We start from the raw sequence: 21,224 nt of genomic DNA on the forward strand, positions 1-21,224 counted from the left end.
TGCGTGTGATCAGTGAACCGACTCAGGCGTTCTGCAAACATTTGGAGTCGTCTACGTCATTGACTGGCAAATTTAGCTCTTCCGATACGCTTTGATAACACAACCGTGACTCGATTTTAGCACACTCCCAGTTTATCTACAGACGCCAATACTTATCGATTTCTTGTCACAGAGTTTCACTGTGACATCGTTTCCCAACGTCGGTCGAGTGGTCAAACATCGATAAGCAGTGCTGCCATGCCTCCTCGGCTTTCATATGTCCTTTTCCTCTCTCGGCAACTGACGTCACTACCTGAGGCCTTTTATCTCAACACCCTCTGTGACTCTGTTCTTTCTAACCAAAACGCCGAGCAACTTTAACAATAATCCAGAAAGAGATTTTCTTTCGCGTGTTACTGCCTTCTTCAAGCGAGCTCAGAAACTAGTTTTCTAAAAATTACCTGAAAATTGAGAATAGTTTTAGAGAAGGACAGTATCTAAAAGAAACGTATGAAATGCACAGTTAATGAAATATCAGCAAATGTACTCGCAAATTTAAGCGGTTTCCGAAAGATATTGCAAGTTAATTGGAGAAATCAAGTAACTGAAACAGTGATACTTACCTTCACACGGAGATAGCTCCTCATGAGCATAAATCTACCGCAACTGTACTTCCTACCTATAAAAATTAACGCTCCAGTAATAAAAGTACGTTAGAACTTATGAAAAATTAGAATTCCAGACATTAGCCATATTGTCACACACATATCACAAACTTACAGCTTTGGATGGCCAGAAAAGTCAAGTCATCTGATCATTTATGCATCGTAGTAACTCACTTGATTTTTAACGAAATGGAAGAAAAATTGCGAAATATATGAGAAGAGATAAGGCTTTCTTAGTGATGCTTGTGCAGACACGATGTCTAATCGTCTCTTCATACCTCTCACATTTCGCAACGAGGAGGGAAACTGATTTTATGGAAAATCCGTGTACTTTCAAAAGCGAGAGAAATAGTTTTAGGTTCCTTGACTGTGGTATCACTTTATCGCAGTACCAGTGCGAGTAGAAAAGGGAATAACGCACACGTATAGTTTGTCACTGCTGATGTTTCATCACATCGTTCAAGGAAACATCTTTAATGTCTGACAGTCCGCGTAAAGTAGTCTGGCTCTAACAGTTCACTCATTTCTTCTATTTTCTTTTTTTTTGAAAAGAGGAAGACTCTTCTTAATGTGGCAGATTGGATTGTTATTTCTTATGGCCTTTTACATTAGTAAGGGGAAAAAATAGCGATACAGAATGCGTTCTCAACTTTACCTCTCGACCACCATTGCATGTTGATAATACATGTGTATAACTTTGTTTTCGTAACTTTCGCGTCACCACGTATGACCTTCCGTTAGATGGAAGTATTTCTAGTCATTGTAACTCGAAGATCCATAAACAGCTCAATTATTGACATGAAGCATTTTTAGTCGGCTTTGTAGCACAGACACAAAATTTAAATCTACTCCGGTTAACATAACTACTATGGTTCTAATCAACTCCGCCGCAAATAAACCTTCAATACAATTATATCTCAAAGGCAGATAAAGTAGTGTTGCAAGGTTATACATCGATACTGCGTAAAACTGATAGCTTATCACGTTGCGATAAAGATTCCATTCAGGCTGAGTCACCAGGTGTGGCAAAGACACACATCAATCTGCACGTAGTGTCTAATGTAGGGTGGCCCCAACTAGGGTAAGACAATCACATAGTCGTTTGTAGTGCAATTTGACACTCTAACGTCTTGCCACCATTACTGAAGGAAGTTGAACGCAATGGGAGGTATTTCAGATGATTGGTGCCAATAGTTGTCCACACACATTAATATATTCTGCTAGAAGCTGTAAGGGCATTACGTTGTCAGAAGTTCGCAGACACCTCTTCCTCTTTGTTTCAGTTGTCAGCCGTGGACCTATTGTGGAAAGGGTCTCTTTCTCATGCTGTTAGCATATACTTAGAGACTTCCCACTAAACTGTTACATTAATATCTGATTTTCCTAATTTTCCTGTGACATGATGAATAACAAAATACAGTATTTTCTGTGCGCTACCAACCGTGTAATTCATCCCGAAGATATTCAATTGAGCAAGATTGAGATACTAGAACCCCCGGACTAGAAAATTCACCAGATTTTTCTCGCTCCTCGAATATTTGAATAGGAGAATTAGCATACAAATACAGAAAGGACAAATTCCAAACTGCTGCCACATTGTGAAAAGCAAACTATTATCTAATTCGTTCATGTGCAGAAATGTATTCATTTTGCTAACCATTGCAATGTGATTTAACCGAGAAATCAGGATGACTAGTTTCAGACCATCACACTCCTGATAAACGATAGGTGTAAAATATAGACGATCAACAGAATGAAACACATGAGACTACCCATATCTTGCTGTATAACTAAGATTCGCCACATACCAATTACTTTGCCAGTGCAACGTATTGTTACGTCAACGATGAGTCGGGGGGAGAAGGGAGGAGGTTGCTTATCCAAACGTCCCTCAACGTACGCTTAAACATGACACGCTCTAATTGTTATTGTCTCACATAGGAAGACTGTCATTACAGAATATCGAGTGTACAACGGAACAAATTTGGTGGCTGAGTATACATATACAACTCTTGGATGTGATTCATGTACGGAAACTTTTTATAAAGTAATAGGACTGCAAACAGTGGTCCACACGGACACCCACAAACCGTTCTCTATGTCGAAGGGCGGATTGTAGCGAGGGAAATGAATTAATGTCTTCGGGCGTTCGCCTTACTTAAAGAGTTGACATGTTTCGGAAATCGAGATGGCGAATGACTCGTGGGATTGAGTGACACTGTTATAACGTTTGGTTCCCTGCTGGCCTGTCGCGGGCAGAGAGCGGGCTGCAGTATTGAGAGAACACCATCTGGTCACTGGTGATCAGTTTATGTAGGTAATGATTGGCTACGATCTCGAAACAAATCATTGGAGTTGCTAACGGAAATGTGTGACCACTTGTAACACGTGGGCACAGAAGTATTGTTAAGCACCTGCTGTGTTCAGTAACTTGAGCGCTGGTGAGTGCATCTTGCCCATTATGATCTCTTGCCAATGCACTACGGGTCGTGCATATGTCGCCATTGCCACGTTTTCCTTAACTGCCGGTACGCGTGACAAACTGACAGCCTTCTATCCTGTGTTACAGCTAACCGTTCTCCACGAGTCACCGCTTATAAAAAGTTCGGGAGTGCCGCGTTCCGGTCAACGGCATGGAATACAGTCCCCAGTATGATTGGCGCTGTATCACCTTTGTCCATTGGAGCAGCAGACAGTCGCTGGACGCGAATGATCAAAATCATAATCTGACTGTGATGCTGCACAGTGAAACACATCTGCGTCCTATAACTTACTTACGTGTTTTAAAGAGACATAAGACTCTTTTATCTGTAGCGAAACTGTCGTGAATAAGTCACGAAGATGGTGAATGTCTGAAAAGTTCACTAGAGCATTCTTCATGAAAGATGAGCGGCCCGTCGCAGAGATGTAACGTTGGCCGATAATTTCTGAGGTGGAAAACTATGCATTTACAGAAGCCAAATTATTTTTCCAGTCGGGTTCAGCAACTACGCAGAAATTCTGTTTGACAGAACGGCAACGAACTGAGGATACTGTCCATCATTGGAGAAATAATTACAGCACGTAACCCATTTACAAATACTTTTTACAGTAAGGTCACTCTTAATCACATTTTTATGTTCTAATGTAGATGAATAACGCAGACATACGTCTTGTAACCGGCGTCTTTACTGACGTCGCTGTTAAATTCAGTACCAGAATTTGTGAATTTGTTCCAGCACTGTCAGCATGCGATTTGTTCTCCTTCCAAAGTCTGTTGTGTCCTCCGCCGTCTTCCACACACATTCCCCCCCCCCCCCCCCGGGAGTTGCACATGCAACTGTTGTCGAACCACGACCGTTTTGAAAGCTGCTCTATATGATATACTCTTCACACAGCGGGTGGCAGTTTGAAATTCGCATCGTGACTGTGCCGAATTCCGCAGTTTTTTTGATAATTTTCTTTCGTCGTTAAGACTCATTGGTGAAGACAAAATTTTTTCTTAGGCGGTAAGTTCCTGTGGGACCAAACGGCTGACGTCATCGGTCCCTAGGCTTCCAGACTACTTAATCTAACTTAAACTAACTTACCCTAAGGACTACATACACACCCATGCCCGAGGGAGGACTCGAACCTCCGACGGGGGCAGTAGCGCCAACAGTGGCAAAGCGCCCTAGACTAAAGTTTACTTTTCATTTAGACGAAAATCTGTATCTCTCTAGTTGTGTAAATAGGGGGGGGGGAGGGGGAGGGGTGAGCACTGTAATAGTCGACTTTTCCGAACACTAACGATATTTTTGCTGCATTTCTAAAAAACAAACTTTGAAATTTCTATGGGGCGAAAATCTACCGGCATTTGTAGGACCATGCAGTTAAGCCGCACCCTAATTTTTCGTGGCCGTACATTAGGGAGAAAATTCGGTTCATATGCGGGCCAGTACGGTAATAGTAACATATTTATAGCAGCTGAAGAGTGGACTATAGTGACTGTACGCAGACGTTACAGTCGCGAACCGGCGAAATGTGTGCCTTTGCCGTCGCTTATGGAATAGTGGCGAGGTACAGTTGTGTGTGTGTGTGTGGCGAGCTGCCGTCTTGAATATGTATGTGAGGACGCTGGGTATGTGTCGGAGCCGGGGACGGCCGAATAAATGAGGCGCGAGCCGAGCCGAGCCGCCGGCGGCTGTTGGTTCAGTGACCAGCAGCGCGGTCGTTGACGACGGCCGGCAGATACCATCTCCCGCACCGAATTTCCGATGGCGGCGGCTCCGCCTGCCAGCACCCGGGCCCTCGGGCAACTTTCACTTCTCTAGCCGGACGCTACGCTCACCGCATGCAAAGGATACTGCGCGAATGCTTGGTGGCTTCCCGCCTCGAGTAAATCCTCCATTAGGCCAGAAGAGAGCTCAGTCTTAGGACGGCGCCGTCGACTACACTTAACATCTCCCAGCTTCAAGACTGGCAATGACCGAGTCAGACAGGCCAGTTGAAAAGTTACGTTTGTGAACCCGTTAAAATTCTGTAGAACTCTTCAAGCTTCCGGACTGGTGGGTTGGACTATTCGCGCCTTTTAGTTAGTTTGTCCTCCTTGAATCTGCAGTGGTTACGTCATTTCCTCCGACAACTTTACTGTCGTCACCATCCCGTCAGGATTTAGTAATGACCGGCGCTGTGCCACTTGCGTGCAGAAGGCGTATCTCCGAAAACTCGATACAACCCAGAATGCCTTCCCGCGCAGTTATGGTTGGTTTTGTCTTTCCCCTCTATCTTTTTCATCCGAGACGAACATCCATTGTTCCTTTTCAAATTTATTCAGCGACACTCCTACGTCGTAGGGGCCGATAACCAATACTTCGTTTCCATAGACGCATCAATACAATCCAATTGCAGTTTTCTCGCACTATATCCGATAAACTTCTTTATTTTATCAGTTTTTTAATGATCTTACAGAAACAAATCATTAGGTGGTAACTTCATAAGTCTGAAAGAACTAACTTAAATGTAACTAGCATTTAGTGAGTTTTTCGTAATTGATGCCGTAACTTCATTATAGTGGCACTCATTGGGGAATTAAATGATTGGCATTCCTTCATTGTCAGTGATTAAAGATGGCATCACGGTATCTTCAAGCACTTAGTTGTCGTCATTCGTGTACGAACTGTGTCCGACGTTCCGCGAAAAAGTGCTGTTGCAGTTAGCCGATAAGGGACACGTATTGCTGAGTGTTACAACTGATCACTTTGATAAGGAATCTTGTAGTTTTCCTTGAACACTCGAGATGTATACTTCAACAGATTTTCCGCATCTGTACGCCACAGTTAACTCTGTAACTGCTACGAATTACGCTTAATATCGAGCAAGGATAGTAGATGGGCAAATACTTTTTGCAGTGTATACAAGTCAACAAAAGAATGTCATAAACTGATTCGAAAATATTTGCTCTAAAGAGCCTGTTTTTTAATTTTTTTATGCGGTTTACATTTGTGCCTGCATCTGTCTTCCAGAACTGCGATAAGCTTTGCTCTCATACAGCTTGCAGGGTTTCAAAAATAAAAATAAAATGTGAGGTGTCATAGCCCTCAACTATGTACCCACAGACTCACAGTTGAAATGTTAAAAGTTTTGGCTGGTTACATTGTCTAGGGGCTGGGATGCGTAGTTTCCGCATTACAAGCTAAATACCGCTGAGTATACAGTATACGATATGAATATACACATGAAACGAATGGACGAAAGTTCCTATCACTCGGCAATTGCGAATTTTGAATGTGACGTAGACATTTATAAATGAAAGATTGCAATTAAATAAAATCTGCTGGTACCATTTTTAATTACTTTAAATAATGAGTAAAACTGCAGAAGTACCTTTAAGAATGCCCTTTATTACTGCAAAACACTTATTGGCGTCGATAGTCCAGCAATTAAATAAAATATAAGTTGTATAACAGGGAAATAATAGATTCCTACTTCACGTAATTAGTTATGAACAACATAGCTCGCGAGATATTCACTTCTAAACGCATACTACGTCTTCACTGCAGAAGCCACGGAAGTCTCACAAATGCACAAGTCGGCACTACCATGCATTTGTATCCCCCGCGACCATGCGCAAACTGGTCCACTCTCCAAGTCTCTCCCAAGACTGCCCGTCGCTGCTTCTCGTCCAGCACCCTCGAGTCTTCCGTGACACGATATTCCTCCCCCACTTCCATATAGTCTCCCCATTAACGAGCGCTGTGATTGGCTAGAGCACTCCCGGCATGTGTTCAAGCCGAGGAACACTGACAAACACATTGAAACATACGAAATACTGGATTTACATTTAAATAACATGACATTAAATAAATATTCCTACGGCTGGACCGTAAACACACTCTAACACACATTATTAAATACATAAACAAATCGAATAAACGTACATCAAAGGAATAGAAACTAAAAGTAGGCCAGTAGCCTAATGTGTCTGTGCTTTCTAAAGTGCAGCAAATATTTGACGAATTTCTTCACGAATAGCATATATCGGATATAAACAAAGACCATAGACGAATAAATTTATTTCTAAGCATGCTTCTACCGTTTTTTTTTGGTGTAACTGTGGAGTACTTACGGCCGATACGATTAATAGTAATCGGCCACTTTGACCTCCAATAACTCATGTACTATTGAAGTTACATGTCTGTAATTCATACCAATTTAGTTTTACATTAATAGCTTTCTACAGACACGTAGGTAGACAAAATCGGATGAACCGTTTAGATTTTGGAAATTCGTTGCTGGGTGTTACTTCATAATTTACTGTCAGATACTAAACTTTAAACTAATAAAGATATTGAACATCTGATTATACCATCAGAATCGTCGTGCAAATAATGGTAATGTACATGTTTCTTTTTAAGGTATAATGATTCTTCTGGCTATTATCAGTTTCTACGTGGACTGTGAAATGCCTGCCATTATGGTTTCACAAAGTCCGCCACCTGTGGCACTGCCGGCGCACACACCTCCTTCATCGGCACAAAGCGCAGTCCTCGACACTGTGTCGACATGGAGTCCCCAGACAGTCCTCCAGCCCCGGCTGACGTTCGGCACCACGAGCCCGGCGACCACAGGCCCCAGCGAGGCCACGTCAGCTTTCAGGGCGCCGCAGCTCGCCTTTTACCTCACAAGGTTCCTCGCTGTGAGACAGTTATATTCTTCTACATGTGTGTTAAACGGTAATCTCTAAAGTCTATAGAAAGGCATTGAGGAACTCTTCAACAGTGAGGTAATATGAACAAGGTGACGGGACATAGTAATTGTAGTCATGAAAAAACCTTCACCTGTTCTTGCAAATAAAGATACCAATTGTTCTTGGCCTCTGTCTTGCAGCTTATAGTTCGATTAATTACAACGCTATTAACTCTCCCACAATAAACTACCTCATTCTATAGGAAATGGATGAAAATTTTCAGAGAAGTTCTATAATGATTCATTAAGAATTCACGTAGCTAGTTGGAACTGAAACACTCGCAGCTTGATGAGCACATCATGTGATTCATAGATCAAAGCAGATGTTGCATAAGGGATAACGGGCAGTCTGACGATATCAGTTACTAGCCTTCTTTTCATTTGCAATTTAAAAAAAAGTGAAATGTCCACAATGTGTTCACAGGCCCATCTCCTTGAGTCCTCACCAACATTTCTCGTCAGAAAGCGATGAAGTACACCATCTGCAACCAACAAAAAATAAAATATTGCCGGTTGTTCAAATAATTCCATTTGTTGTTCCAAATAATTTGTTACTAAATATTTCAAGCTACTTTTTTCGTAGTGATATCTTTTTTTTCTAATTATCTAGAAGGAAGGAAGATGAGGGTTCAACGCGCTGACGGAGTTCACTGGGGACGGAGCTGAAGCTCTAGCTGGGGAAGCAAGTGCGTCACGTCGTGATCAACGGGATGGGCACGCACCAGCATTCTCCTTGGCGGGTTTCAGGCAACCGCAGGAAACGTGGGTCTGGGGGCGGAGCTGGGATGTGAACCACCACCCTCCCAAAATCGCCAGGTCCGAGTGTAGTTAGTCGAGGTTGCTGCCACTGTCTGCTCAAAATTTCATTTGCTGAACGTTCACTTTCATCTGAAACTGTTTCTACGGAATTTTCATTTCGCTCAGTGTTCAGTGTGAAGGCTCGTATGTAGCCCTCCACGCTGACCCATCCTGTGCAGGGCCCTTCACAACTACTGCAACCTACGGTCATTTGAACCTGCATTCAAGCCTGGATCCTCCTGTACAATTTTTGCCCCCTCCCCCCAACTCCACCCCGTCTCAACTGCCCCCCCCCCCTCTCTCTCTCTCTCTCACACACACACGCACACGCACTCCACTACCAGACTGACAGCTGCGTGATGCAAGCTGCGCCTCAACTTCCTTGTCTCCCCACATATCTAAAAGACACACATTCTCTTGTCTGAACTGTTTATCGTCCACGATGTACTGCCATACCAGGGTGCACCACAGATAAATATCGTCAGAAAAGTCTTCGTAACATTAAAATTTATATTCAGTGTTACCAAATTTCTTTCGTACATTTTCTAGCTAATGATTGTCTGGATTTTATATTCTCTCTTTCGATCATCACCCATTTTGGTGCCCAAACAGCAAAACCCATGAACCATTTAAAGTATCTTATTCCCTGATCAAATTCCCTCAGCATCGTCTGAAGTAATTCGGCAACATTTAAATACTCTTGCTTTATTCTTGTCCACGTTTGTCTTACTATCACTTTCCAAGGGTCAATTCAGTTCAGCTGCTCTTCAAAGTCCTTTGCTGTCTAACGGAATTAGAATGTCATCGGCGAACTTGAAAGGTTTTATTCTTCTCCCTGAACTTTAATCTCTTTCATAAGTTTCTTCTCTATTTTATTTACTGCTTGCTCAAAGTACAGACTGAACAACACTGCTGCCTGTTCAATGTACACATTGAATAATGCGATAGCTACAACATTCTGAAGAAGGGCACTAAGTGCGCGAAACCGGTAAAGAAATTAAATTTCTTTTCTGCAACTGGTTGCTTAATATTTCATTGAACATTAAATAACGTTTGGCATGTAACTGTCTCTCACATCCTTCTCAGTCACTGCTACCCTTTTCTTGTTATTCAAATCTTAAACCTGGAGTCTAGTTTATGTAAAATCTGTTAATAACATTTCGCTTTTTCTCTCATCTACCTTCAGATTTTTAAAGAGGGTATTTTTGTTAGCTTGCTTCCTTGTCTCTCTGTCTGTTCTGTATAAATATTGCAACGGATTTTAAACTTACTTCGCGATGAGCCAGAGACTCGAAAATTTAAGCATAGCTCACAGCTGGATGAGACTGCAATATAAACTCAGTTTCTTGAGTCGTGTGTGGCTTCTACATCTATATGATTACTTTTCGATTCACATTTGACTGCCTGGCAGAGGGTTGATCGATCCACCGTCAAGCTAGCTCTCTCAAATTCAAATGGCTCTAAACACTATGGGACTTAACATCTGATGTCATCAGTCCCCTAGAACTTAGAACTACTTAAACCTAACTAACCTAAGGACATCACACACATCTATGCCCCAGGCAGGATTCGAACCTGCGACCGCAGCAGCAGCGCGGTGCCGGACTGAAGCGCCTAGAATCGCTCCGCCACGGCGGCCGGCCAAGCTAGTTCTCTACCTTTCCACTCTGGAACAGCGTGCGGTAAAAACGACCACTTAAACCCGTCCGTGCGAGCTCTGATTTCTCTCCCTATGTAGGTGGGCGCCAACGAAATATTTTCAGACTCTGAGGAGAAAGTTGGTGACTGAAATTTCATGAGAAGATCCTAACGAAACGAGAAACGCCTTTGTTTTAAATCTTTTCACTCCAACTCCCGTACCATGTCGTTGGCACTTTGTCGCTTATTTCGCGATAATACAAAGCGAGCTGCCCTTCTTTGAACTTCTTAGACGTCCTTCGTCAGTCACCTCTGAAGCGCATCTCACACCGCACAGCAGAAGGCGTGTGACCAGTCTCTTCAGTGAGTGTTCTGGCAGTACTCCGTGTCCCGCCGCCATTTGCCAGCTTTTCCTGCTCCAGTCGAACTGTTCGCGGGAAGAACGATTGGTGGTAAGCCTGCGTGTCAGCTCTAATCTCTCTAATTTTTACCTCCACGGCCTTTTCGTCATTCAGGTGAAGAGAAACTGAAATAAACCTGAAGGTCAGTACATGTCTCTCTAGTAATCGAGTCAAAATACACTACTGGCCATTAAAATTGCTACACCAAGAAGAAATGCAGATGATAAAGGGCTATTCATTGGACAAATATATTATACTAGAATTGACATTTGATTACATTTTCACGCAATTTGAGTGCATAGATGCTGAGAAATCAGTACCCAGAACAACCACCTCTGGCCGTAATAACGGCATTGATACGCCTGGGCATTGGGTCAAACAGAGCTTGGATGGCATGTACAGGTACAGCTGCCCATGCAGCTTCAACACGATACCACAGTTCATCAAGAGTAGTGACTGGCGTATTGTGACGAGCCAGTTGCTCTGCCACCATTGACCAGACGTTTTCAGTTGGTAAGAGATCTGGAGAATGTGCTGGCCAGGGCAGAACATTTTCTGTGTCCAGAAAGGCCTGTACAGGACCTGCAACATGCGGTCGTGCATTATCCTGCTGAAATGTAGGTTTTCGCAGGGATCGAATGAAGGGATGAGCCACGGGTCGTAACACATCTGAAATGTAACGTCCACTGTTCAGAGTGCCGTCAATGCGAACAAGAGGTGACAGAGACGTGTAACCAATGGCACCCCATAATATTACGCCGGGTGATACGCCAGCATGGCGATGACGAATACACGCTTCCAATGTGCGTTTACCACGATGTCGCCAAACACGGATGCGACCACCATGATGCTGTAAACAGAACCTGGATTCATCCGAAAAAATGACGTTTTGTCATTCGTGCACCCAGGTTCGTCGTCGAGTACACCATCGCAGGCGTTCCTGTCTGTGACGCAGCGTCAAGGGTCTCGGAGCTGATAGTTCATACTGCTGCAAACGTCGTTGAGCTGTTGGTGCAGATGTTTATCATCTTGCAAACGTCCCCATATGTTTGACTCAGGGATCGAGACGTGGCTGCACGATCCGTTATAGCCATGCGGATAAGAAGTCTGTCATCTCGACTGCTAGTGATATGAGGCCGTTGGGATCCAGCACGGCGTTCTGTATTACCCTCCTGAGCTCACCGATTCCATATTCTGCTAACAGTCTTTGGACCTCGACCAACGCGAGCAGCAATGTCGCGATACGATAAATTGCAATCGCGATAGGCTACAATCCGACCTTTATCAAAGTCGGAAACGTGATGGTACGCATTTCTCCTCCTTACACGAGGCATCACAACGACGTTTGACCAGGCAACGCCGGTCGACTGCTGTTTGTGTATGAGAAATCGGTTGGAAACTTTCCTCGTGTCAGCATGTTGTAGGTGTCACCACCGGCGCCTACCTTGTGTGAATGCTCTGAAAAGCTAATCATTTGCATATCACAGCTTCTTCTTCCTGTCGGTTAAATTTCGCGTCTGTAGCACGTCATCTTCGTGGTGTAGCAATTTTAATGGCCAGTAGTGTATTTCATATCCACTGAAAAATTTCACGCACGCAAGACTAACAAGCAGAAAATAATCATTTAAATAAAACGAATTTTTAATATACTACGTTTTTAAATCTGACTAAATAACATAAAAACGTTTCTGCTAGCTCCATATAGATACCCAGTCCCATACAGGTAGCCCTGAAAATTAGTGATAGTGGATCTCTGATAGTTGTGAAAATATCTTTCAGATTTAGAAAGAAAAACGAGGAGTGCATGGAGTACATACTTGATCCATGAGTTCCTATTATCGATTGCAAGCGCCCCACGTATTTCGTTTGAAGTGTTACAAGATTTTCGTAGCTCTTAAAAATATAACAGATAATAAACAGAGGTGTCTCAGCAGAAACCGTAACAACTTTTTGACGATATGTAGACTTTCGTGGTGATGTAGCCGGACTTGTTTGTTTTACGGAGGCAAGAAAGATGATTTGCTTGATGTAAAAATGAGAATGACACAACATTCCTAATCTAATACCCCTCACCATCACCTGATTTAATGCCACTGCATTCCATTATCCTCGTTTTGCTTTTGTTGACGTTCATCTTGTATCCTCCTTTCCAGACACCGTCCATTCGACTCAATTGCTCTTCCGGGTCCTTGGCTGTCTCTGACAGAATTACAATGTGGTTTCAAAACAGTTCGCGGAGCGGCCTCGACTTGGAGCCGTGTGGCGGCGCCGTAAGCTGGCTGAGTGACCCGGCGCGGCGCGGCGGTCAGTCGGCGCGGATTAGAGTTGGTAATGGGCCTGCAGCCCGGGCGGCCGCTATATAACAGGCGGCGGCGACCCCACAGCGCAGGCGCGGCCCGAGGCGGTCAGGTACGCTGGTCTCCAGTTCGTTACTGCAGGGCTGCACGCGCGTGCCAACTGCTTGCGGTGTACTCCGTAAGGTGTTCGTACCTCGAAACAGGCGTAAACAGACAGGTCAGCTGGCGCGGCCTCCACAGACGTGTCGCTTCACAAAGCTGTGTCCAGATCTTTCGTTCTAGCTACTGTGACACACACTTTCACGCGGCTTTGCATAAGTCGGCATTAAAAATTCACGCTTCGGATTTCGACTCTGGTCTGTCTCGCTCATCAGATTATCTTCCCAAGTACGATCCATTTTTTAGTTGACCGTACCACGGATACAATGGTGTAAGTAGAGTGGAGCCCGTGTTTCCCCTCAACACTCCAATAGTTTGTTGCTTTCAGTTGCCTTTCATACCAACAAATTCCACTATGTTTTTACAAGTTTCTGTTAAATATTCGTTTGATAGAACAGCAGCAGCCTACTTTAGCAACAGTAAAGTAGTGTAGGGCCTCGCAGGCTGCGGCCGTTTGTACGCAGGACCCGGCAGCGTCCCTGTTCCGGCAGTTGTCCTGCGAGGCGCCTGCCTGACGGTGCAACCAGTTTCTGAGAGTGCAGGATTCGCTAACGCACGGCCAGTGTAGACGAAGCGCCAGCCTTAGTTGACGGACACGAGAAACAGAATCGATTCCTGGTCAATGGAAGGCACTGTCTTCGGATTCTGTCAGAATTTTAGGGAAACAACTTTTAAAACAGATTGCCAAGCGTGTTAATATCTCCGGCACGACGCTCCGCCCAATGGCAACCATGATTCCTACTTTTAACACTAAACCTTTGGTACCGGTGTTCAGCAATATTTTCCTGCCGTTGGACTTGCTTTGAGAATTAGGTTTGTTCCCTATAGCCAACATTATGGCAGAAACGCAGTGGTCTAACAGTACGGTACCTTAGGTTCCAAGAAAGTTCGGCTTGTAAGGACGACAATAACACCAATATCTGCTCAACCCTCTGGTCCATGTTGTTGCCAAACCCAACATTTACGAATAATGTTAAGCAAATTACTCGTATGTGAAAGATGTTGGCGTCTGACAAAACTAACTCTCTCTCTCTCTCTCTCTCTCTCTCTCTCTCTCTCTCTCTCTCTCTCTGTCTGTGTGTGTGTGTGTGTGTGTGTGTGTTTGTGTGTGTGTGTGTGTGTGTGTGTCTGTCTGTCTGTCTGTCTGTCTGTCTGCATCCGACCATACTGTGTTCGGCGTCATTATGGTGGCAGAAACAGTTCAAAGTGGATAATCCCTGCCGGAAGTAGAATGTGCGTAAACACAGCCCCGAAAGCAGCTGGAAGACGGAAGTACTTCTACCACTTAACCACATCTACTTAGATTTTTGCACTACGTAAAATGTGAATGATAGCACGGATTGTTTCCATCTCTCTGCCACTGAACGATTGTTGTGGACTTCAGTCCTGAGACTGGTTTGATGCAGCTGTCCATGCTAATCTATCCTGTGCAAGCTCCTTCATCTCCCAGTACCTACTGCAACCTGCATCCTCCTGAATCTGCTTAGTGTATTCATCTCTTGGTCTCCCTCTACGATTTTTACCCTCCACGCTGCCCTCCAATGTTAAATTTGTGATCCCTTCTTCTAGTCACGTTGTGCCACAAACTTCTCTTCTCCCCAATCCTATTCAATACCTCCTCATTAGTTACGTGATCTACCCACCTAATCTTCAACATTCTTCTGTAGCACCACATTTCGAAAGCTTCTATTCTCTTCTTGTCCAAGCTATTTATTGTCCATGTTTCACTTCCATACATGGCCACACTCCATACAAATACTTTCAGAAACGACTTCCTGACACTTAAATCTATACTGGATGTTAACAAATTTCTCTTCTTCAGAAACGCTTTCCTTGCCATTACCAGTCTACATTTTATATCCTCTCTACTTCGACCATCATCAGTTATTTTGCTCCCCAAATAGCAAAACTCCTTTACTACTTTGTCTCATTTCCTAATCTAATTCCCTCAGCATCACCCGACTTAATTCGACTACATTCCACTATCCTCGTTATGCTTTTGTTGATGTTCATCTTATATCCTCCTTTCAAAACACTGTCCATTGCATTCAACTGCTCTTCCAAGTCCTTTGCTGTCTCTGACAGAATTACAGTGTCATCGGCGAACCTCAAAGTTTTTATTTCTTCTCCCTGGATTTTAACACCTACTCCAAATTTTTCTTTTGTTTCCTTTACTGCTTGCTCAATATACAGATTGAATAACATCGGGGAGAGGCTACAACCCGGTCTCACTTCCTTCCCAACCACTGCTTCCCTTTCATGCCCCTCTACTCCTACAACTGCCATCTGGTTTCTGTACAAATTGTAAATAGCCTTTAGGTCCCTGTATTTTACCCCTGCCACCTTTAGAATTTGAAAGAGAGTATTCCAGTCAGCATTGTCAAAAGCTTTCTCTAAGTCTACAAATGCTAGAAACGTAGGTTTGCCTTTCCTTTATCTAGCTTCTAAGATAAGTCGTAGGGTCAGTATAGCCTCACGTGTTCCAATATTTTTACGGAATCCAAACTGATCCTCCCCGAGATCGGCTTCTACTACTTTTTCCATTCGTCTGTACAGAATTCGCATTAGTGCTTTGCAGCAGTGACTTATTAAACTGATAGTTCGGTAATTTTCACATCTCTCAACACCCGCTTTTATTTTTTCTCCTTTCATCAATTAAATTCAATATTTCTTCTGTTACCTAAGGATTTCTACTAGCTCTCGTCTTTTTACCTACTTGGTCCTCTGCTGCTTCACTACTTCATCCCTCAGAGCTACCCATTCTTCTTCTACTGTATTTCTTTCCCTCTTCTTGTCAATCGTTCCCTAATGCTCTCCCTGAACTCTCTACAACCTTTGGTTCTGTCAGTTTATCCACCTGCCATCTCCTTAAATTCCCACCTCTTTTGCAATTTCTTTAGTTTTAATCTACAGTTCATAACCAATAGATTGTGGTCAGAGTCCACATCTGCCCCTGGAAATGTCCTACAATTTAAAACCTGGTTCCTAAATCTCTGTCTTACCATTATATGATCTATCTGATACCTTCTAGTATCTCCAGGATTCTTCCATGTATACAACCTTCTTTTATGATTTTTGAACCAAGTGTTAGCTATGATTAAGTTACGCTCTGTGCAAAATTCTAACAGACGGCTTCCTCTTCCATTTCTTACCCCCAATCCATATTCACCTACTACGTTTCCTTCTCTCCCTTTTCCTACTGTCGAATTCCAGTCACCCATGACTATTAAATTTTCGTCTCCCTTCACTACCTGAATAATTTCTTTTATCTCATCATACATTTCTTCAATTTCTTCGCCATCCGCAGAGCTAGTTGATATATAAACTTGTACTACTGTAGTAGGCATGGGCTTCGTGTCTATCTTGGCCACTATAATACGTTCACTATGCTGTTTGTAGTAGCTAACCCACACTCCTATTTTTTTATTCATTATTAAACCTACTCCTACATTACCCCTATTTGATTTTGTATTTATAACCCTGTATTCACCTGACCTAAAGTCTTGTACCGCCTGACACCGAACTTCACTAATTTCCACTATATCTAACTTTAACCTATCCATTTCCCTTTTTAAATTTTCTAACCTATCTGGCCGATTAAGGGATCTGACATTTCACGCTCCTATCCGTAGTATGTCAGTTTCCTTTCTCCTGATAACGACGTCCTCTTGAGTAGTCCCCGCCCGGAGATCCGAATGGGCGACTATTTTACCTCCGGAATATTTTACCCAAGAGGACGCCATCACCATTTAACCATACAGTAAAGCTGCATGCCCTCGGGAAAAATTACGGCTGTAGTTTCCCCTTGCTTTCAGCCGTTCGCAGTACAACAGCAAGGCCGTTTTGGTTAATGTTACAAGGCCAGATCAGTCAATCATCCAGACTGTTGCCCCTGCAACTATTGAAAAGGCTGCTGCCCCTCTTCAGGAACCACACGTTTGTCTGGCCTCTCAACAGATACCCCTCCGTTGTGGTTGCACCTACGGTACGGCTATCTGTTTCGTTGAGGCACGCAAGCCTCCCCACCAACGGCAAGGTCCATGGTTCAAGGGGGGAGGACTGAACGATTAGTAATTAATATTTTCCGTTTGTCGTCGTATGGCAACAAAGCTGCTCATGTTCCTAGCTAGGTGCATGTGGCGAAGGCTTGGACGTGTTTTGTCTTATTTTTTTCTTATTTTTTTCGTTAGCATATCTGCTTTTAATTCCGACCATTGCTTTGTCGCAGCGTTCCAAATTTCATTCTGAAGAAGACATGCTTAGAACTTTTGCAAGCGGTTGTCTGTGTAATTCCTATGTTGAAACTATTATAAGTTTGCTGATGAACAGCGACGTTTAAAACTGCGACAAACCTAAAACACTGAATGAATCAAAATTTCTCTGTACAAGTTGTTGTTACGTAGTATTTTGTCTGTCAGACCGTACCCTCAGCTATTTCTTTCACTGAAATTAGTTTCTCAAAAAATAACAACAATAGTAATAATGGTATAATAGAGCGTGAAATGTAGTCTTCAAATTTCAGTTTTAACGCAGCTCCAGTTTTGGGAAGAAAAGAATGTGCAAATCTTGTCGAAGCTTCAGTCTGGAAGCGCCGTTGTTCTACTCCTGTGGACTACACAGTGTCTGGCCTCCCCAGCTCCGTCTGTGTGGCCCTTCCGGGACTGTCGATTGCTTAGGCGCAGACCGGGGAACTGTGTCTGGAATGACTCTGTCGCTCTGTAGCAAGCCGGGCCGAGCGCTGTACTTGTAGTCGGCCTGACAGATTCGTATTATGTAAAGTGCTCGAACCTCTATTTCGATTTTAGTCGTATTTTAACACTAACTTTTAAATTTGCGTATATTATCAGTTTGAAATACTCTGTGCATGAGTATGCATATGTAAATGTAAGAGGCGAACTGTGTCATTAATTTCAGTGAGAAATTTCACATTTTGAGGATAATTATTTTTAAATGTTGGAAGCATATTCGTCACATTAAGAAATTCTTCAGTTGCCAACATCAGAGCTTATGATATATGGATAAAAATCGGTTTGTAATGAGGAACCTCATAATATTTTATGAACGAAGACTCGTTAAAGGGTAATTCGACTGGTCGTGATAATCATTATTCTTAACCTAAATCGTGACATCCAGCCTGCTCCTCGACAAGCGACTCTGGCCTTGCTTGGACTGACTGTTGGCAGAGAGCATTAAGTACATAAAATTTTTGCTCGTTGGGGCAGACGCTGAGTTCTTCTGGCAGTGTTGCATTGACCATAATAACGCTCTACTGGTTGTTTTATGGCACTCTAAATAAGCGTAACCGTTGTGTAACAGTTCGACAGTTATAGATGGTTATGTTGATAATTATATTGGTGCCCTGGCCCCAAACAAAATAAATGAAAGAGGCTTTTTTACTTCAGTACTTGTCGACGTTGTATGACGTCACAGCAGTGAAACTTCTGAATTTGCGCTGTACCTTTATCGTCCAGTATGTGAAATATTCATCAGGTTCTCAGCATCGAAGTTGCCAAGATGCAGAGCTACGTATTAGCTGCGGCGTGGCGCTCGGGTGGACGGGCGCCGCCGCAGCCGCCGGCAGCGGCTCGCCGGCCGGCCGGGGGATTTAAAGGGCCGGCCGCGCGGGCGCCCTCCGCGGCGGTTGACGCCCCCGTAAGAGAATGCGGCAGGCCCTTCGTTACGCGCGTACTACGGGTCTTGCGCTACTACGGCGTACCGCTGCAGCGGTGCACGGGCGCCGAAACGAGCGCTGAATGAGCTTCATTGGCGACCCAAATTGCGTCCGGTCGCTGCCTCTAAATCCAGCGACTGTGCGCACGCCTTCTTGCAGCCTTCACCGCCATCGACCTTGAGGCTGGTTCGTCTGCAAGCCGCTGCTAACGTAAGACTCCTGCCCTAAATGCCTCTCTCCTTCTACATTTAATTTTACATCTCACGCGACGCTTCACATATTTACTGAAGACAGAAAACGAATGCATCTCCTACAAAATATATTAAATTTTCAAATGGGGGAACTTCTCATTACCGTATCAGTACTTAAAAGTAGGCATCACGTTTACCCCCGCTACACCAAGAGTAAACCTCGCGAAACTTTTTTGCGAACAACTTTGTGTTTCGACAAGGCGTTACATTTCCAAAGTTGTTCTCCATTTCCTATCACGGACCTGTCAAACTTGGGACCTTCTAACAACTAAGAGAACCGTGCAGCGCAGATTGCTCGATTAGAGTTCCCGCATTGAGATCCGTTTCACGTTTTAGTCAGACGAATTTCGTGCAGCGGTATGAATATAACTTACGGTTTAGAATATTAATAAAGTAACACATTGGCAATTCCGCTCCAGAAAATCCGTGAAATGATTTGTTCCGCAGCTAATCGGAAAACAAAAGTTTTAAGTTAACGTTGCAAGGATTTGCACCCACTTTTAACATATTCAACTCCATCAGTTACGTACTCGCAGGCCGTGTCCTGAGGCAGAGCAGACGCTCAGTAACGATGTCCGTGATGTAGCCTTTTAAGAAACCTTCTCCTTTTTTTTTTTCTGAGTATCTATTGAGAAAACTCGTTAACAATTGTCTTTGATCTGCTGTGACATTGTTAAATCAATGTTTTTCTGTAGTAGAGCCTTATTTTAAAGTACGGTATGTTCGAAGCAACAATGAGCGAGAGGTCGTGTTGTGTATCGTGGAATGGGGAGTAGCGGGAAGGCGTGTGCAGTAAAATCTTGTTCCGGCGTCGATGGAAGGTTTAGGATACTGCAGCGGGAGAGCGACTTTCTACTCGTCCAGGCGAACCATTCCTAAGTTGACTGAGCAAGCGATTTTATTCTGAACACCTCGCTATCAACTAGCAATTTAATACATTGCTTTTGTTCTCAGTTTGCCGTCTGTTACAAAGAAATGCCGCAGAGGGATAACAAATGTCCTGGCGAAAACTTTTCATAGCTTCTTAACTTGACTCATAATCGTCAGATACCACATTCCTTACTAGGATAATCTGACAGCGTCGCTCCGGATAGAAACTCGGAGCACGAGCACGAAAATCTTATCAAACTTCATAACGGATTACGTTACAAGAAACATGGGGACTGAGTCTAAATGAACAATCACTCGGAGAAGTCACATTCAGGACGTGAGCGATTTAAAGTAGGACGACCACATAAAAGTAGCTGCGGATAAGCCGTATGGCAGACTGATACTCATTGAAAGAATCCTCAGGGGGTGTAGTCCTATTACAAAGCAAGCAGCTTAAAGAAAACCCTCGTTCGACCTACTAATGAATACTGCTCGTCAGTCTGGGACCTGTACCAGGTAAGACTGAGAAGACTGCACGTTTCGCCACAGGACGCTGAAGTGAAGATCGTCAGATTTCAGTTGGAGGCTTTAAAGAGAGGTGCTGTGCATCGCGGTTTGAGCTGTTCTGAAAATTCTGAGAGCGTGTCTTCCTGCTGGTTTCAAGCAGTGTCCTCCCGCTGCCTGCTACATTGGAGATGGAGAGTCTGAAACACTGGAGCTCGCACCGGTTCTGCCGAGAGTCGTTCTTGTCGCGCAACGTTCGCGATTGGACGGTGAGGGGTGGGGCTGGGGGGGCTGGGGGGGGGGGGGGGACTGACTGGCAGTGGTACACACGGTTCCATCCGTCACACAGCGCAAGCCGGGGGGCGGCGGAATACACATGTAGATGCAGGTGTCACGGTCACCATCTAACAAATTCGCAAACGGAATGCTTAGTATTTAAAAGCGCGCGCCTTGACGCAGTTTGCAACGGAGCGGTATTGTGTATGTTTGCAGGGAAGATGCGCGTGGACCTGGAAGTGTCTTCGGCCGTGGAGGCCGTTCGGCTGGTGGCGTGCGCGTGCGCAGAGGCGGCCCCGCTGGTGATGGCCTGCGTGAAGCCGCTGTGCGCCCTGGTCGGCCTGTGGTTCTTCGTGCGCTACCTCGTCCTCAACATCGACTGGACCAAGGTAGGTGGGCGAGCGAGCTGCTTCTGTAGGCGTAGCGTGACTCGTCCTATTTGTCCTGCATCTACTCGGCTTCGTGTTTATGGACGTCTAAATCAGCGCTCTAGTTCAGCAATTAGCGCA

General features: G+C 44.1%; 1 protein-coding gene across 1 annotated transcript in view; it reads left to right on the forward strand.

Moving 5' to 3' along the window:
• Positions 1-21,224, forward strand: part of LOC124613009 (cholesterol 7-desaturase nvd) — a 187,516-nt gene that overhangs the window by 127,164 nt on the left and 39,128 nt on the right. The window contains exon 2 of the mRNA XM_047141563.1: positions 20,932-21,104. Within this exon, the coding sequence (XP_046997519.1) occupies positions 20,937-21,104 (168 nt within the window). The 5' untranslated portion in view covers positions 20,932-20,936. The remainder of the gene's footprint in view (positions 1-20,931; positions 21,105-21,224) is intronic.

This window comes from Schistocerca americana, chromosome 4, assembly GCF_021461395.2.
Source record: "Schistocerca americana isolate TAMUIC-IGC-003095 chromosome 4, iqSchAmer2.1, whole genome shotgun sequence".
NCBI classification, from domain to species: domain Eukaryota; kingdom Metazoa; phylum Arthropoda; class Insecta; order Orthoptera; family Acrididae; genus Schistocerca; species Schistocerca americana.